The sequence below is a fragment of the Pristiophorus japonicus genome, chromosome 17 (genome assembly GCF_044704955.1).
Source record: "Pristiophorus japonicus isolate sPriJap1 chromosome 17, sPriJap1.hap1, whole genome shotgun sequence".
Lineage (NCBI taxonomy): Eukaryota > Metazoa > Chordata > Chondrichthyes > Pristiophoridae > Pristiophorus > Pristiophorus japonicus.
The window spans coordinates 109,793,204-109,812,276 of NC_091993.1; the positions used below are offsets into that span (position 1 = coordinate 109,793,204).

The 19,073-nt window shown below is 42.9% G+C and overlaps 1 protein-coding gene across 2 annotated transcripts in view; it reads right to left on the minus strand.

Moving 5' to 3' along the window:
- mapkapk2a (MAPK activated protein kinase 2a) overlaps positions 1–17,687 on the minus strand; it is a 256,650-nt gene extending 238,963 nt beyond the window's left edge. For both annotated transcript variants that reach the window (XM_070859035.1, XM_070859036.1), the window contains exon 1: positions 17,160–17,687. In XM_070859035.1, the coding sequence (XP_070715136.1) occupies positions 17,160–17,420 (261 nt within the window). In that variant the 5' untranslated portion in view covers positions 17,421–17,687. The remainder of the gene's footprint in view (positions 1–17,159) is intronic.
- Between the last annotated feature and the right edge of the window lie 1,386 nt (positions 17,688–19,073).

The window sequence follows — 19,073 nt, forward strand, 5'->3', positions numbered from 1 at the left end:
CTGAAACTATTGAGAAATTGGGCCAGAAATTGCTGGGAGGGTGTGTCATTAAAGCTGCTTGCCATTATTAATTCATAAAAGCTCCAGCAATTTGCGGAGTGAGAGAGATATACCGCAAACTGCTGGACGATTTGCGTCGCTCTGCTGTTAGCATTGCCAAAGCCGATAAAAGTCCTTTCTCGCCGTGAAGCTGCCCATTGAACTTGATGACAATCGGGGAAATTGGGTTGATTTGCGACGTTATGGCAAATTAATTTTGCCGCAGCCATTTAGGGCTGATAATTAATGTCATGGAGGATCCAGTTGATAACATGATTTATGGCCATGACATGACACGACACTCAACCTTCGGAGGGCCAGAAAGGCACCATTGAAGCTGTGGAGTCTCACTGAAGCAGGTAGTGAATTGTTCCTAGATGCTTTTTAATGTGTCTTTTTGTGTTAGTCTTGCCATCCATACTCCTGTTAGTGTCAGAGGGCAATGGTTTGCAGGACGCAAAGCCTGTTGCCACTCTCAGAAGAGGGTCACTCATTCAAATGCAAATTAGGTCGATGTCTTTCTGAAAATAGCATGTTGGAATACATTATGAGCAATGAGACACGACATGTGGTAAGCGTAGGTAATTTTTGAGGGGAAAAAGTGACTTTGAACCTATGGTTCCTACAGCTCTTCACCACTGGGGTTTCCCTCATGTCTGGGTCTGTTGTAGATTAATTGATAGCTACAACTAGTCAAAAATTCCAATATTATTGTATCATGTGACTTCGAGGATGCTAGATGGCGAACTAGATGGACCTTTGTCTTTTATCGTCAAACAATTCCTATGTTCCTATGAAAGCATACCCACAATGTCCCACTGATCCTGGTGAAGTTTGGGACCACTGATTGTATACTTCATGGCTCAAGAATGTTTGTATATATTCCACACCTACCCTGCCATTCATGTATTCACTTTTCAAGGGCCAATGCAGCAATTCCCAAACACAACGGGGCTGCAATGCCTTCCTCGGCTTGGTCTTTTTAATTTTCTTACATTCCTTCCAGTCTCTATCCATTCTTTCTTCATCTGCAAGTCTCCATATTGTAGTTGACTCCATTCTTCTTCTTTGTCTTTCGCTCGGTTTCTTTCATTGGTTCTTTGCCCGGTTTCTTTTTCTGTCCTTTTCTTTCATTGGTTAAGGAGATAAGCCATTGGGCACCGGCGATCACAAAATCCCAGATGCTACACTGACATCGCTGCGCCACTATCGGACCAATATTGCAGCAATTTGTGAAGCCAACATGGTGCGGGCAATGGTGAGCATACAAGTCCAATTAACGTTGCTCACCACCAACCATGCCACAGCAGCAGTTCCTGGCCCACTAACTCAAGTCCCCATTAGTTCACAGAAATGTCAAATATCCCATGGCACTGTGCAAAGACAAGCAGAGCGTTCCCTCACTGTCCTGGCCAACATTCCGCCTTCAACCAACACTGCCAGAAACAGATTACTTGGACATTCACGCCAGAACTGTTTGTGGGATCTTGTGGTGCACCCACAGCCACCAGATTTCCCAGCATAATGATGGTCACTGAAATGTCAACGTAATCCATTTCATGTGACATGCTTTGGGACATTTCGGAGAGATGTAACAATGTGCTATACAAATACATATTGTATTTTCTTTTACTGTCTTAAATGAAGAGGCAAAAATACACACACACACACACACACACACACAAAAACTGTTCCCAAACCGTCACAGCCAAAAATGTTTTCATGCGAGAGAGAAATTCTTGGCCACCTTTATCATTAGTGGGCAGCAGAAAGCAAAATAAAATCATTCCAACTTTTCTAGTTTTGTCAAAATTTTCCGAGATATATCAAAAGAAAACTTCATCGTTTTTCCTGCTTACAGGCCAGAATATCACCATTGGAAATAATCAAATCTGGTGTTGTGAAATACCAACAGTAGGATGTCCTTTTGTACCCACCTGGAGAGGCCCAGTGCAATTGACTCAGTGACGTGGTACAAGATATCAGGCATCACTGCATCAATTTCAGCCGTCTTTGTTACCTCTAGACTTGACTTCTCCAATGCACTCCTGGCTGGCCTCCAACATTCTACACTAGTTGAGGTCATCCAAAACTCAGCAGCCCGTGTTCTAACTCACACCAAGTCATGATCACCCATCGCCCCTGTGCTCACTGACCTACATTGGCTCCCGGTTAAGCAACGCCTCAATTTCAAAATTCTCATCCTGGTTTACAAATCTCTCCATGGCCTCGCCCCTCCCTATCTCTAATCTCCGCCAACCTCACACCCCCGCTGCCCTCACCCCCCGGAGATATCTGCGCTCCTCAAATTTTGCCTCTTGAGCATCCTTGATTATAATCATTCAACCATCGGTGGCTACACCTTCAGCTGCCTAAGCCCCAAGCTCTGGAATTCCCTCCCTAAGCCTCTCTGTCCTCCTTTAAGATGCTCCTTAAAACCTAACTCTTTGACCAAGCTTTCGGTCATCTGCCGTAATTTCTTCTTGTGTGGCTCGGTGCCAAATGTATTTGTTTTGTCTTAGAACACTGCTGTGAAGCACCTTGGAATGTTTTACTACATTAAAAGGTGCAATATAAATACAAGTTGTTGTTGTTGTTGTCTATTTGAGCAGCCAGGCCACAACACGAAACCCTTAAAGTCACTCTATTCCCCCATCTCCTACAAGTACTGGAAGCTACACAGTACTTTAGATTTTGGGGATGACTCGGTGCACTGGAGTTCTGGTGTGCTGTGCTCAGGCAAAAAGGAAAAGGCATTTATCAGAATTAGCAGAGAAGGAGGGAGAACAGAAACGGAGAAAGGGGAAAGACAATGGGAAGTGGGTGCTCTTGCTACAAACAAACGTCACTTGCAAACTCTCAGCCTTTATTACAGCCCAATCCAAGACAGTTAACTATCACACCGGGCTTTCAGCATTCAGATTTCTAGAATGTCTATAGGCCATGTCATGGCACATGTATCCAGAACAGGCTGACATGGAAGAAGAGAACAGGAGAAGGCCATTCAGCCCCTCAAGCCTGTTCAATCATATAATGTATGCACCCGTGAGTATGCTCACAGGTTTATAGAGTTGTTGCATTGTGAGTGGCTTAGCCAATCACTTGATGTTCACAAGACTCAATAAAACCCCAGTCAGTTGGGTCTAGGTCATCCACGTTGAGGTATGCAGTTGTGAGCCTAGTGGATGAACTGGTAATGTGTCGTGTGATTGTTAAACCTTTGGTAATAAACCACCTAGTTCTGAATAGCAATGTGTTGCTATGGTTCTTAAGCAAAGAACCCATGAAACAAATACATTACAAACCATTCATTCAATCAGATCACGGCTGACCTGTATCTCAATTCAATTTACCCACCATTGCTCCATATCCCTTGATACCATTATTTAACAAAAAAAATTGTAGCTCCCAGTCTTGAAAATTTCCATTGACCCAGCCTGAGAGAGAGATAATTCCAGATTTCCAATGCCCTTGGTGTCAAAAAGTGCTTTCCGATTTCACTCCTAAATGGCCTAGCTCTCATTTTAACATTATTCTCCTTGTTCTGCATTCCTTACAAAAAATAGTTTTTCTGAATCGACTCTATCAAATCCCCTTTTCACCTCAATTTGATCACCTCTTGAACCTCCTAAATTCAAAAGTTTATGCAACCTGTCCTCATGATTTAACCCCTAAAGAACATAAGAATTAGGAGCAGAAGTAGGCCATTCGGCCCCTTGAGCCTGCTCCACCATTCAATAGGATCATGGCTGATCTTCTACCTCAACTCCACTTTTCTGCACTATCCCCATATCTTTTAATATTCAAAAATCTATCTATCTCTGTCTTGAACATACTCAAAGACTGAGCCTCCACAGCCCTCTGGGGTAGAGAATCCCAAAGATTCACCACCCTCTGAGTGAAGTCATTGCTCAGTCCGAAATGGCTGACCCCTTATTCTAAGACTGTGACCTCTGATTCCAGACTCCCCAGGCAGGGGAAACATCCTCCCTGCATCCACCCTGTCAAGCCCTGTAAGGATTGTGTATGTTTTAATGAGATCACCCCTCATTCTTCTTAACTCGAGAGAATATAGGTCTAGTCTAGTCAATCTCTCCTCATAGGACAATCCCCCTATCCCAGGAATCAGTCTGGTGAACCTTCGTTGCACTACGTCTATCCTTCCTAAGTAGGGTGACAAAAACTGTACACAATACTCCAGGTGCGGTTTCACCAGGGCCCTACATAATTGCAGCAAGACGTCTTTACTCTTATACTCAAATCCTCTTGTAATAAAGGCCAACGTGCCATTTACTTTTAAAATTGTTTGCCGTACCTGCATGCTAACTTTTAGGTGATTCGTGAACAAGGAGACCCAGGTCCCTCTTATCACCAACATTTCCCAATCTCTCACTATTTAAAAGATACTCTCTTGTTCTATTTTTCCTACCAAAGTGGATAACTTCATATTTCTACACATTATATTCCATTTGCCATGTTCTTGCCCAGTCACTTAGCCTGCATCATTTTAGTGAATCTGTGCCGTACACATTCAAAGGCCAATATACCTTTCCTGAGGTTAGGTGCCCAAAACCGAATGTAGTATTCCAGACGGGGTTTGACCAATGCTCTATACAACTGAAACATAACTTCATCACTTTTGAATTCTAACTCCTTTGAAATAAAGGCCAACAAGGAAAGGCATTAGCTTGGATGATGTGGAATCGGCATGGGTGGAGCTATGGAATACCAAGGGGCAGAAAACGCTAGTGGGAGTTATGTACAGACCTCCAAACAATTGTAGTGATGTTGGGGACGGCATCAAACAGGAAATTAGGGGTGCATGTAATAAGGGTGCAGCAGTTATCATGGGTGACTTTAATATGCATATAGATTGGGCTAACCAAACTGGAAACAATACGGTGGAGGAGGATTTCCTGGAGTGTATAAGGGATGGTTTTCTAGACCAATATGTCGAGGAACCAACTAGTGGGGAGGCCATCTTAGACTGGGTGTTGTGTAATGAGAGGGGATTAATTAGCAATCTCGTTGTGCGAGGCCCCTTGGGGAAGAGTGACCATAATATGGTGGAATTCTACATTAGGATGGAGAATGAAACAGTTAATTCAGAGACCATGGTCCAGAACTTAAAGAAGGGTAACTTTGAAAGTATGAGGCGTGAATTGGCTAGGATAGATTGACGAATGATATTTAAGGGGTTGACAGTGGATGGGCAATGGCAGACATTTAGAGACCGCATGGATGAACTACAACAATTGTACATCCCTGTCTGGCGTAAAAATAAAAAAAAGGGAAGGTGGCTCAACCGTGGCTATCAAGGGAAATCAGGGATAGTGTTAAAGCCAAGGAAGTGGCATACAAATTGGTCAGAAATAGCAGCAAACCCGGGGACTGGGAGAAATTTAGAACTCAGCAAAGGAGGACAAAGGGCTTGATTAGGGCAAGGGAAAGAGAGTACGAGAGGAAGCTTGCAGGGAACATTAAAATGGACTGCAAAAGCTTCTATAGATATGTAAAAAGAGAAAAAGGTTAGTAAAGACAAATGTGGGTCCCCTGCAGACAGAATCAGGGGAAGTCATAACTGGGAACAAAGAAATGGCACAAGAAATTGAACAAGTACTTTGGTTCGGTATTCACTAAGGAGGACACAAACAACCTTCCGGATATAAAAGGGGTCAGAGGGTCTAGTAAGAAGGAGGAACTGAGGGAAATCCTTATTAGTCGGGAAATTGTGTTGGGGAAATTGATGGGATTGAAGGCCGATAAATCCCCAGGGCCTGATGGTCTGCATCCCAGAGTACTTAAGGAGGTGGCCTTGGAAATAGCGGATGCATTGACAGTCATTTTCCAACATTCCATAGATTCTGGATCAGTTCCTATGGAGTGGAAGGTAGCCAATATAACCCCATTTTTTAAAAAAGGAGGGAGGGAGAGAAAACAGGGAATTATAGACCGGTCAGCCTGACATTGGTAGTGGGTAAAATGATGGAATCAATTATTAAGGATGTCATAGCAACGCATTTGGAAAGAAGTGACATGATAGGTCCAAGTCAGCATGGATTTGTGAAAGGGAAATCATGCTTGACAAATCTTCTGGAATATTTTGAGGATGTTTCCAGTAGAGTGGACAAGGGAGAACCAGTTGATGTGGTATATTTGGACTTTCAGAAGGCTTTCGACAAGGTCCCACACGAGAGATTAATGTGCAAAGTTAAAGCACATGGGATTGGGGGTAGTGTGCTGACGTGGATTGAGAAGTGGTTGGCAGACAGGAAGCAAAGAGTAGGAATAAATGGGTACTTTTCAGAATGGCAGGCAGTGACTAGTGGGGTACCGCAAGGTTCTGTGCTGGGGCCCCAGCTGTTTACATTGTACATTAATGATTTGGACGAGGGGATTAAATGTAGTATCTCCAAATTTGCGGATGACACTAAGTTGGGTGGCAGTGTGAGCTGCGAGGAGGATGCTATGAGGCTGCAGAGTGACTTGGATAGGTTAGGTGAGTGGGCAAATGCATAGCAGATGAAGTATAATGTGGATAAATGTGAGGTTATCCACTTTGGTTGTAAAAACAGAGAGACAGACTATTATCTGAATGGTGACAGATTGGGAAAAGGGGAGGTGCAACGAGATCTGGTTGTCATGTTACATCAGTCATTGAAGGTTGGCATGCAGGTACAGCAGGCGGTTAAGGCGGCAAATGGCATGTTGGCCTTCATAGCGAGGGGATTTGAGTACATGGGCAGGGAGGTGTTACTACAGTTGTACAGGGCCTTGGTGAAGTCACACCTGGAGTACTGTGTACAGTTTTGGTCTCCTAACTTGAGGAAGGACATTCTTGCTATTGAGGGAGTGCAGCGAAGGTTCACCAGACTGATTCCTGGGATGGCAGGACTGACATTTCATGAAAGACTGGATCAACTGGGCTTGTATTCACTGGAGTTCAGAAGAATGAGAGGGGATCTCATAGAAACGTTTAAAATTCTGACGGGTTTAAGACAGGTTAGATGCAGGAAGAATGTTCCCAATGTTGGGGAAGTCCAGAACCAGGGGTCACAGTCTAAGGATAAGTGGTAAGCCATTTAGGACCGAGATGAGGAGAAACTTCTTCACCCAGAGAGTGGTGAACCTGTGGAATTCTCTAACGCAGGAAGTTGTTGAGGCCAATTCACTAAATATATTCAAAAAGGAGTTAGATGTAGTCCTTACTACTAGGGGATCAAGGGGTATGGCGAGAAAGCAGGAATGGGGTACTGAAGTTGCATGTTCAGCCATGAACTCATTGAATGGCGGTGCAGACTCGAAGGGCCGAATGGCCTAGTCCTGCACCTATTTTCTATGTTTCTATGTTTCATTAGCCTTTTCGATTACTTTTTGTGCCTGTGCATTAGCTTTCAGTGATTTATATACATAGACACCTGACCCACCCAGCCCCTAGTCTCTCACCATTAAGAAATTATTCCAATTTGTCACATCCAAAGTGGGTGACCTCACATTTCCCGTCATTGATTTCCATCGGCCATAGTTTCGCCCACTCATGTAGTCTGTCCATGTCCCTTTGTAACTTCCTGCTCCCATCTACACAACCTACTGTGCTTCCTCATTTAGCGTCACCTGCAAACTTGGATATATAACTCTGAGGCCCCAGTACAGATACTAACTCAAGAAATGATGGTCTTCAAACTATGTTGTGGGATGATATCGTATAAATGCTTAATACAGCACTTGAAAATCTTTCTCTACTATTTTAAACAGAGATGGATGAGTTGACATTTCCACTAAAACAATTTCAGATGAACTCGTCAACCATTACCCCGCAGCCTAATTTCAATGTCATCAACACAAGCTGTCATAGTCAGTGCCACAATCTTTCATCACATACTGTTTATATCATACAATATCATACAGCAAATTGATTGGGTAAAAGTACTAATTAATAAAAGCGTTGATTGGGGAAAAGCCGAACTGTATTTGAACAGATTTTATATATTTTTGGAATCGGATTTCAGTGAAACCACTATTTTCCAATAATACTGTTCAGATTGTACACAATCACAGCCAACCACATCACTTAAAAAATAATGACAACAAACCATTACACTTAATTAATAAAAAAAATTCTGAAATGAGTAACTGGCAATCCATCAAAAAAGACAAGAGACAAAAGTTCCCATTGATAACGTAACGTAGTGTCATCATCCCTATGGAATGATTTTCTGTACTCCATGGAGATGACATTCGTATGATGACATGACATATCAGTGACATCACCACATTGTTTGTAATAAGGTGAAAAAAAGTGCAGCAAACATTTTCCTTATCCTTATACTGAAGTCAACAGTTAATTGTATTACAAAATAACAGCAGCAGTTCAATCATTCAAAATACCAAGAGGATTATTTTACACAATTGAAAGGGCACAGTATATACAGCAGTTGACGTCTGCTAGAGCCATCCTTGGGCAAAAGATGAAAACAACAATTCATTGGAGTTGAAGTGAAATTTCCTGTTGAAACATCAAGTCCAGCACTGGGATGGATAGGGTGGGTGCAGTGCATTCCAACATTTTCCTTGCATCTCCCTGTCCTGGGTACAGAATCAATCCAGCAACATGGGAAGATAAATCCATTACAACGAGGAAGGAAGATAAACAAAGCACTTTTGTTAAGTCTCAACTCATTTCACCAATTACACAGTTTGTGAACATTATGAATGGCCTGTTTGAGAAATAGAAAAATCACCCGTGTATAATCAGAAGTGGTCTATTGAGATTGGGGTTAAATCACTATGTTAAGGTAATGTAAAATACTTCAAGCCATGCTACATCTGGCTTGCACTTACTTGATGTATATAAACACACGTCACTTTTAACATTACGTATCTGAACCAGAGAGAATCTGAGTACTTTATCTGGATCCCAAAGGGAAATCGTTCTTTCCTCAGCACCCAACACAATAAAGCAGAAAATGTCCAGCCTTCTGCACAAAGGTTCCTTTCAATACCTTACTGACGTAGTGAGAACTAGAACACATTCAAGCTTGGCTCTCACTATTTCAGTTTAACAAATGTGTTATGCTCCTTCTACATCAAACATGCTATTATATTCTGTACTTTGCAATAAATTGTCTATTTCTGTCACTTAACGATGTATCACAATGCCTGTTAAAACTATTTTTCCAACACATAACATAAGCAGAACAGAGGGAGATTTCAAACTAAGGGGGAGGGGGTTGCAAAGAAATGGAGCGCACCGTCCATTCACCATTTCGAACAGTCAAATCAAATTTTAAATGTGCTGTGCAAAATAGCAGCTAGTGAGGATGACATGAAATGTCCCACAAACTCAGGGTTCTGATAGCATGAACAAAGTACTGCAGCTCAGAACAAAGCCTTAGTCACTGGGAGCAGGTTACCAGGCTCCAGCAAACTTCGTAAGTTCTATTTGAAATGTGGGCTTTGGTAGCGTAGTGGTTGTGATAATAAAAATCCAACCCTGGTTTATTGATGTCCTGCCACCCCTACATGTAACTCCAGGCCCACAATATGTGGTTGGCTCTTGGCTGCCCTTCACCAACTTTGCAGAGCTGCTGCAGATGGACATTAGATGCAGCCTTGCCAACGTTACCCACATCCCGAGAACAAGTACAAAAGAGTCAGAGCTCAAAAAAAATAGTCGCGGCAAACTTCTGATGTCAGATGAAAATCTTGTGCACATCCAAACGTTGTGAAAAGCTAGGACATGTTTCAGCTTAAAAGTGAGTTTATACAACATCCTGAGTGAACAATGTTATGCCTGCTCACTTTGAACCAGTGCCACGGAGAATGTCAGCAGGCGATTTGCAGAATAATGGAGAGGCACAATTTACACAGCAGTAATGCAATTAAGAGCTTCAGATGATATCAAAATCATGATGGTGCATTCAACTGGCCTCCACAGGCCATCTGGACCCCCAGATTATGCCACGGCGGCCTTTAATTCCCTAGCATCCGAGACGGCTGCAAACCACAGTGGTGTGGCAATTGTGAAAGATCAGTATTTTACACTTGAACAAAAGTTACGATTCCTAAAGCAGATTCTAAAACCATTGCTTTTCCACAACACCACACATACTTCCTGATTTCCCCATCTAGATGCTTGCTCATGCAATCATAATGACTCATTTGAACACTATGGAAGAAACTAAATTAACCTTTGTGTCACATTGTCTCCAGTTAGAAAAATCCATCAGTGTTGACGCTGGTACTTTGGGAATCAAGTGTCTGAGAAAACATCAGTCAACTTGTAATAAATATGTCACCTTCAGACGAGGAGAAGTAGGGAGAGAAATCATGGGGATGGAGGGGGACGGGGACAGAGTGTGAAATAGGTTAATAAAAATGCCAAATGCATATGAATCAGGTATAAAATCTGGCCATCTTTTTACAGCAATATTTTAAAAGCAGAAACATGAAATCGGGACTATCACACAACTGAGCAATGATCTGAGATTCACCTTCGACCTCTCCTGAACCTGCATGCAAACAAATCATGTAGACAAGGACAAACCATTTCATGCAGCAGTTTGATGTTGTCAGCTGTGGTAAAACACAACAGACATGTTTGTCAGGAGTCAGAACTGTGCGTCACCACACCTACAACCTTTGGGTTGAAGTATGGTAATATCAATACAACACAATCCATCATAAGTAACAGAAGCTGATTTTTTTTTTTTAAAACCAGCTTCAGAAATGATCACAAATCATACAAACTGTTTCATGATCATCAGTCCTAACATAATTTTCAAGTAAGCCAGTTTTTTGCTTCAAATTCAAGCTTGTAAATCTAAATAATTAGTGCATGCACACACACACACACACAAACACACACACACAAACAAAAGAGACAACGGAGTCATGATGGTCCTGCTATTTTCAGTCACAAGTGAACCTTTCCAGCACATCGTGCCACTGCTGCTTCAGCAAAACTGAGACTACTTGAGTCAGCCTAGGACACCACAATACACATACTGAATCACAGAGGTGTTTTCCTCAAATTTAGTCAATTTCCCCTTCTCAAAAATTTCCCTTCAGTTTAAATTAAGCAGTCGGTCTCTGCCTGTGACTTGATGACCATTTATGCATGCAACAACAACTCGTAGTTATATAGCGCCTTTAACACAATAAAACATCCCATGGCGCTTCAACAAAATTTGACACAGAGCCACACAAGGAGATAACAGGGCAGATGACCAAAGCATGCTGAAAGAGGTAGGTTTTAAGGAGCGTCTTAAAGGAGCAAAGGTAGAGAGATTTAGGGAGGGAATGCCAGAGCTTAGGCCCTCACACCTGAAGGCACGGCCGCCAATAGTTGAGCAATTAGAACCGGGGACGCGCAGGAGGGCACTGCACTATTAACTGTAATAAAATTCCATATACTGTATTTAAGAACTAAAAAAAATCTGACCTATTTAACGACTAAAACAGTGAGTCATTTCACCCAACTGACACAGGGAACTTTTCCGCCATACATTTAGCCTTCGATCATGATTACTAGAATTCTGTATGATATAAATTGCAGGTGTGAAGCCGCCAAATGAAATGCAAATTTCTTGATGAAATTCTAGATCGAAAATGCTCACATATGTAGCACCAAAAAGTGAATTGTAATGCACGCACCTGAGAGCATGCTCACAGCTTTCAGAGTGGCACAGCGGAAGGGTGTTGGGCCCATAACCCAGAGGTCAATGGATCGAAACCATTCTCAGCAAGATCAACTTGTGTCTGGGACTATAGCTCAGTGGTAGAGCATTTGACTGCAGACCAAGAGTTCTCTGGTTCATATCCAGGTGCCCCCTCTATGCCATTTAAATTTGTGGTGTGTAATATCTGTGTCCCTTCACCACAAGCATGAAGCAGTCTGCTTCTGTTGTGATGTGACTATTTAAACTAAAATAGTTGTAGAGCTGTTGCATTGTGAGTGGCTTAGCCAGTCATGTGATGTTCACAAGACTCAATAAAACCCTAATCAGTTGGGTCTAGATTATCCACGCTGAGGTATGCAGTTGTGAGCCTGGTGGATGAACTGATAATATGTAGTGTGATTGGTAAACCTTTGTTAATAAACCAACTAGTTCTTAAGAATTCATAGCAACGCATTGTTATTAAGTAAAGAACCCATGAAGCAAATACATTACATGAATGAAGGCAGAGATTTTACAATGGAACACGCGGTAAAGATAAGATGTGCAAATGGAAAATTCAAGCTGCTGAGCCCAAGAACTACTCATCTAGATGTTGGAACAATGTAAAAAAAAAAATGAGTAGACACTTCGGCATTTTCCTGACAAAACGCTGGCACATATAGAAACAATAACCCCATGCAAATGTAATCAAGGACTTGTACAACATCCAAATTAACATTTAAAGTGTAATATCTTTTAAAATTGCAACTGCATGCCTGCAGTGCAGTCAAAGTTGTTTTTTTGTACTGAGTAGATTGAATTCAGCAACATAAATAAACATAGGAAAATGGGAATTTAGTGCTTTTAAGCAACTTTGAATTAAGAGAAGTAAACTGTATAACTTGCATATATAAAACCGCACTATTTAGGGATAGTAATATTTGTCATGGCTTTTAAGCACGCTGTGGATATATAATAGGATTCTGAATCAGAGTCTGTACACTAAATTCCTTGGAGTTAAGAAGAAAGTCAACCAGACATGACATTTGAAAGCTTGGTACAATACATAAATTATTTTATTTCACAAATTATCACCAACACAAATTCTCACTATTTCTCCCGCCCGCTACACTCTCCCATACTACACACCTTTTCCTGCCCTGGGCCTATAATCCTACTTCACTGATCCTTTCACCAAATTCAAAGTGAACCTCTTAAAAAAGGATGCAGCATTATTTGGCCATAGCACTTAAAGGAGTCATTGGGGGGGGGAAAGGTTGGGGATATGGCTGACAGCATGTGGCAGCAACAGTTTAACCTCATCCCTTTAAGCATTTGTTTTAATGAGGGGGCTGAAATGAGGGTTACGCCCCTTTGATAGGAGCCAATTGTCCACCTATATCAAATCATGAGTTACTGACCTGGTTCGATGTCCAGAATGATAATGTAATTTCTTTATACCCAGTAATCTTTAACGTTACACACAGACACACACTGAATACCAACTCTAGCCAGGTGAACACACTTAACTCGTGATGGGCTCACTAAAATACTTGATGCTCTATGTAAGCATTACATGAGTGTATCCTTGATTCCTCACCTATATACTTTATAGCAAAGCACCACACTTGCTTTGCATACATTTAAAAGTCAATTATTGAAGAATTATGTTCTGGCACATCTAATCGGGAAGCACAATTCACGCAATACAAGAGCAAGATACTGATGATAGATCATCGACCTGAAACGTTAACTCTCCACAGATGCTGCCTGACCTGCTCAGTATTGCCAGCATTTTCTGTTTTTATTTCACAATTCACTCAAACCTGGTGCAATGTGGCACCTGAAAATCCAAGTGTCTCCTCCGGCACATGAATACTACAAGTTCAATCAGCACCATTACACAGCTGTGACTATGGGAACATATCAGTGCGTTGAGCCAGCGCGAATATGACATGCCTTAATCTCTTCCCACGTCATTAGCAGAAATACATTAGAATGGAGGCAGAGATCAGGGTCAGTTTTACCCAAACAATTACTTCTTGGCTAGAAACAGATTAAATTGAAGGAATGAATACAATCTAACAAAAAACAACTTTCAATAGAGAAAGCAATCTACTCTCTAAAGAAAATAGTTATTAGCATTGATTCAATACCATTTTAAGATCAGAAATTATTAAGGCTGAATCACTTTGCTTGGAGGGACAAGGCTGAAAACCAGCTATAAACAAATATATTTCAGTCATTTCCAAAGCTACAATTATCTAAACTTTTTCCCTCTTGTTCCTTCCAAGCTCCAAATATGCCACCATGCTGCTCTTTCCTACATTGCCTTCTGGTCAAACTGTAAGTCATCTTCCTCAGTTTGCCCCTCTTCCTACAATAAGAACACAAGATACAGGAGCAGGAATTGGCCATTCGGCCCTTCGAGACTGCTCCGCTATTCAAGAAGATCATGGCTGATCTTCTACCTCAACTCCACTTTCCAAGCCCATCCCCATATCCCTCGAGTCCCTTAGTATCCAGATGTTTGATTAATATTACTGAATCACTACTTCTTGATGTACTTCATCTTCTGTTTTATTACTTCTCCCAGTTCAGTGGGCATCGACCTGAAACGTTAGCTGTTACTCACTCCACAGGTCACCTGACCTGCTGAGTATTTCCAGCATTTTCAGTTTTTATTTCTGTTGTACTCTTCAGTCTGGGTGGTGTCCTACACTGTGGGCCTCATCCTTTCACTTTGCTTCCTCAAAACAAACAGTAACTTCTAATCAGCACGACAGCAGCAGACCAACTGCGATCTGAACACGATGTGAATGTGTCCGAGCCACACAGAATCTTATAAACAGTCCCACTGATAAGGCCTCAGTGGGACAGTCCAACTCCATCTGTGGATTCTGTCAAGTCATTTAAACAAGGATTTTTTTAATTTTTGAAGATAACCGGATGATGCACAGAGAATGTTTTCAAAACTGACCGGTTTAGAAACTTGACTGAACCACTTCAAATTGTCAATGGGCAAGTTTTGCAACATGTAGGGACGTCAGCCCATTGACACTGGAGACAGAGTCAGAAGTACATCATCAACAATGTGTAAACAATAACAACTTATATTTATATAGAACCTTTAAAGTAGTAAAACGTCCCAAAGTGCTTCACAGGAGTGTTACAAGGCAAAAAAAACAGTGTGACACCGAGTCAGATAAGAAGAAATTATGGCAGATGACCAAAAGCTTGGTTTTAAGGATCGTCTTGAAGGAGGAACGAGAGGTAGAGAGGCGGAGAGGTTTAGGGAGGGAGTTCCAGAGCTTAGGGCCCAGGCAGCTGAAGGCACGGCCACCAATGGTTGAGCAGTTATAATGAGGGATGTTCAAGAGGGCAGAATTTGTGGAGTGTAGATATCTGGGGGGGTTGTGATGCTGAAGGAGATTACAGAGATAGGGAGGGGCGAGACCATGGAGGGATTTGTAAACAAGGATGAGAATTTTGAAAATCGAGCTGTTGCTTAACCAGAGCCAATGTAGGTCAGCAAACACAGGGGTGATAGGTGAGCAGGACTTGGTGCGAGTTAGGACACGGGCAACCGAGTTTTGGTTGACTTCAAGTTTACGTAGGGTAGAATGTGGGAGGCCAGCCAGGAGTGCATTGGAATAGTCAAGTCTAGAGGTTAACAAAGGCATGGATGAGGGCTTCAGCAGCAGATGAGGTGAGGCAGGGGCAGGCAATGTTACAGAAGTGGCAATAGGTGATTTTAGTTATGCCGTGGATATGTGGCCGGAAGCTCATTTCAGAGTCAAAAATGATACCTAGGTTGCGAACAGTCTGGTTCAGCCTCAGACGGATGTTAGGGAGAGGGATGGAGTCGGTAGCTGGGGAAGATTATCTATTAGACTGAATACTTGCTGAATTGAACCACAGCTAAAACACAGCTACCTTGCAATAATCTCTCGTCCACAAAAATCAGTTGAATAACCTTAAATTTTATACAATGCACTCTGCAGAAATGTTGGCAGTGCTCAAGTTGTTTCCTTTCACAAAGTGTGTGTCTCAGAGGAAACGTACAAGTTGTTTCGCACGGATTCTTCACAGTTCTGCTGTGCCAGCAGCCCATGGGGATCGGAGATGAAACGGAGAACCATCGCAAACCTATGCATATCTGGCATGCCAAACCTGGCTTGTGGCTGGGCTTCGTTCTCCCCAGCAATCGTCAAAACAATACAAAGAGGTGAAAGCTCTTTTCCATCGGATAATCGCCCAATGATAAGCTATTTTACTGCAGAAAGCGAGCATTAGCCATTGGTCAAATTTGTATGACTGGATCAACTTTATATACATGCACAAATAGAGGGTCCCAGATATTGGAATTTCAAAATATATCTTCACACTAAAAGAAAATAAACATGGGAGTTTGATAACGAATACGTGAAGGTTCTGTGTTCCCCATCACCCTCCCACATACACAAATAAGCACAGTGAAAATACTGTTTAAAGCGCCAACATCTAACAAACAAGGGATGTCAACACTGACATCTGTGGGAAAATGCGTCTTACGCGGCCCGTTTCTACCAGTGAGGTGATCCCAGTACTATGTGGTCATTCCCTGCCGTGCTGCACACCAGTGCGGCTATAACACCAAAACATGTCAGTTACTGAAATGACAAACTTAGTACACTCCCGAAACCGGGGAAGCCTGCAAAAGAAAGCTCGAGTGTCGGCTCTGTGCTGTAATTAAACATCCATAGGGTCGCTGGCTCAGTTCCCTTGCGATTTCCAGTAGCCGAGGACAGCAAGACAAGGCGAGATGCACAAGTTGACTTGCTGAAACCCAGCCAGGACGGTGGACATCCTGGTTGTGACGGAGCAGATCCGTATTGTCCGCATGCCATTCATTCCCTTTCACACAATCTCGTTTCCGGGGAGGAGGTTTCAGTTAGACTCAAAAGAAACAGTACAAATAAAATCCCTTTGCCGTGGGGGACCTGGAGTATCTGGGAAGGAATACACCTGCTGTGGATGGAAACAATATTTTTGAGCTACCGGTTCCACCGTCTCCATTTGGACAAAAAGGGGGGGGGGGGGGGGGAGGGGGCGTGTGTCTTCTTCCCAATTCTGGGGAGCCTATTAGGCCCAACTAGGAGATGATAATTTCACCTTTCAGTTCTCCCAGCTACTTCAAGCGCCCACGTTAAACAAGCATCCTCACTGCCCCCAGCACAATGCGAGAGCTGCAGTGAAATGGGTCCAATTAAAGAGAGAGAGGCAGATGGAACTCAGTGTGGTGTTAGCCCTTAGAGAAAGCTTCCAACTACACCGCGGAGAGTCTGTCTAACCCCCACCCGTCCCCCCCCAAAAAAAAAAATCAGTAACTTTAGATTAAAACTACATGTAGAGGGAGAAAGCGAAAGTCGATGGCTCGAGATAAGGCTGCTTGCCTGTCAGGGAGACGCGGGCACTTACCTTCAGGGCAAATTTCTCCCCCGTTTTCTTGCTGTAACATTCCAAAACTTTCCCATTGATGCCTAGTCCCAGAACCTGCGCCGTGACCTTGTAGTCGTCGGTGATGGCGTTTTTCTTGGTCTGAGCGCCGGTTCGCTGGAGCTGGAAGGGAGCCGGGGGCGGTGGGGGGTAGAGCGGGGCCGGCGGGGGGTAGAGCGGGGCCGGCTCCGGGATCTGGTTGCCTTGCTGCGGATCCCTGCCTGTCGCAACATTGGACAACATTGTTACAATCCGCGGTCCGCCCGGCGGGGGAGCTCGATACTTTTTTTTGTCAGACCCAAACACGCCGGCTCCTCAAACAAAAGTTGCAGACTTGGCAGCAGTGGAGAAAAGTGACCGATCCCGATCCCACCGAGCCGCTGGTTCCGCTTCTCGCTCGTTAAACCACACGACAACAAATAAATCCCCCTTTTTTTTCTAGTTTTAAGATCCCACTTGGTCTGTTTCACAGCACTTCTCTTCCAGTTCAGTTTCAGTGGAAATAGACGCGCTGACGTCAAAGCCTCACTGCCAGACGGGAGTCTTCTTAAAGGAGGCCGGTGCAGCAGACCCTTAAAGGCAATGTCTGTTTAACCCCTTGCTGAACGACTGAAGGGACATTTCTGTCGCAAAAAATTAGACCCATCTGAACTGTGTTTTTTTATGAAGAGTGGGCTCAGAAATCTCATTGCACGCAGAGTAAAAGTGAAATAAAAGGAGGTGGCTGGGAGAGACAATAAGAATTTACACACTTGGCCAGATTTTCAGTCATGACTCAGCCACATACCTAAGGCCCCACCTTGCAACAACAGCACGACCGTGACTACAAACTGGAACAGTCACATAGCCTGCGGTTCCCACTGTCTCGCGGTTCTCGGTTCCTGACTTCATCATTTTTGTTTGACACTCATTTTATATACTTGTGTATTCCTTTGTTAAATTCCTCCTTCTAAGAATGCTGAAGATGGCGATGCAAGTTTTCTTGTGTGAAGATATTTCTGAATTGAGTCTCCCCTTGGTAACTAATGAAAGGGGTGTTTTTAAATGATCATCGATGAGGAATCATCTGACATGTCTGATCTCACCCAGAGAGAATCCACTGCCTGGTATTCAAATGCAGCTGCTGCCACATACAAAAAAAAACACATTTTTAAAGTGAATGTAAATTCTTGTCTAAAAACATTGCAGTGACTGAAAAGAGCTAACCTATCTGGTCAGGTACTTTCAATAATTGCATTTTTCATTGTTGTTTGGAGGTTGCTTAGCAGTGCATTTCAGTACCGAGCATAGAGCTCTGCCTTCCCTAATGCAACAACACAGAGCAAACATGGTTCCTGCTTGAACTCCAGCCCTTCATCATCATAGACGGTCCCTCGAACAAGGATGACTTGTTTCCACATGAGTTCACAGATGTTTCAATCCTGAAGTCCAATTGAGGGGGTGGAAGATGCCTGTGAGTGGCATGTGGCATCAACATAGTTTTCTGTTTCTAATCTTTTTTTCCTCTTTATTCTGACATTCTCGCTCTACTTTCCCTCTCATTTGCTCCTCGTTTACACTTTCTTATTTTCTTCTACTTTAGTGTCAGCTGTGGCTCAGTGGGTAGCACTCTCGCCTCTGCGTCAGAAGGTTGTGGATTCAAATCCCACTCCAGAAAGTTGAGCACAAAAATCTAGGCTGACACTTCAGTGCAGTACCAAGGGAGCTCTGCGCTGTCAGAGGTGCCGTCTTTCAGATGGGATGTGAAACCGATGTCTGTTCTCTCAGGTGGACGTAAAAAATTGTATCGCACTATTTTGAAGAAGAACAGGGCAGTTATCCCCAGAGTCCTAGTCAATATTTATCCCTCAACCAACATCACTAAATTAGATTATCTGGTCATTCATCAGCATCATC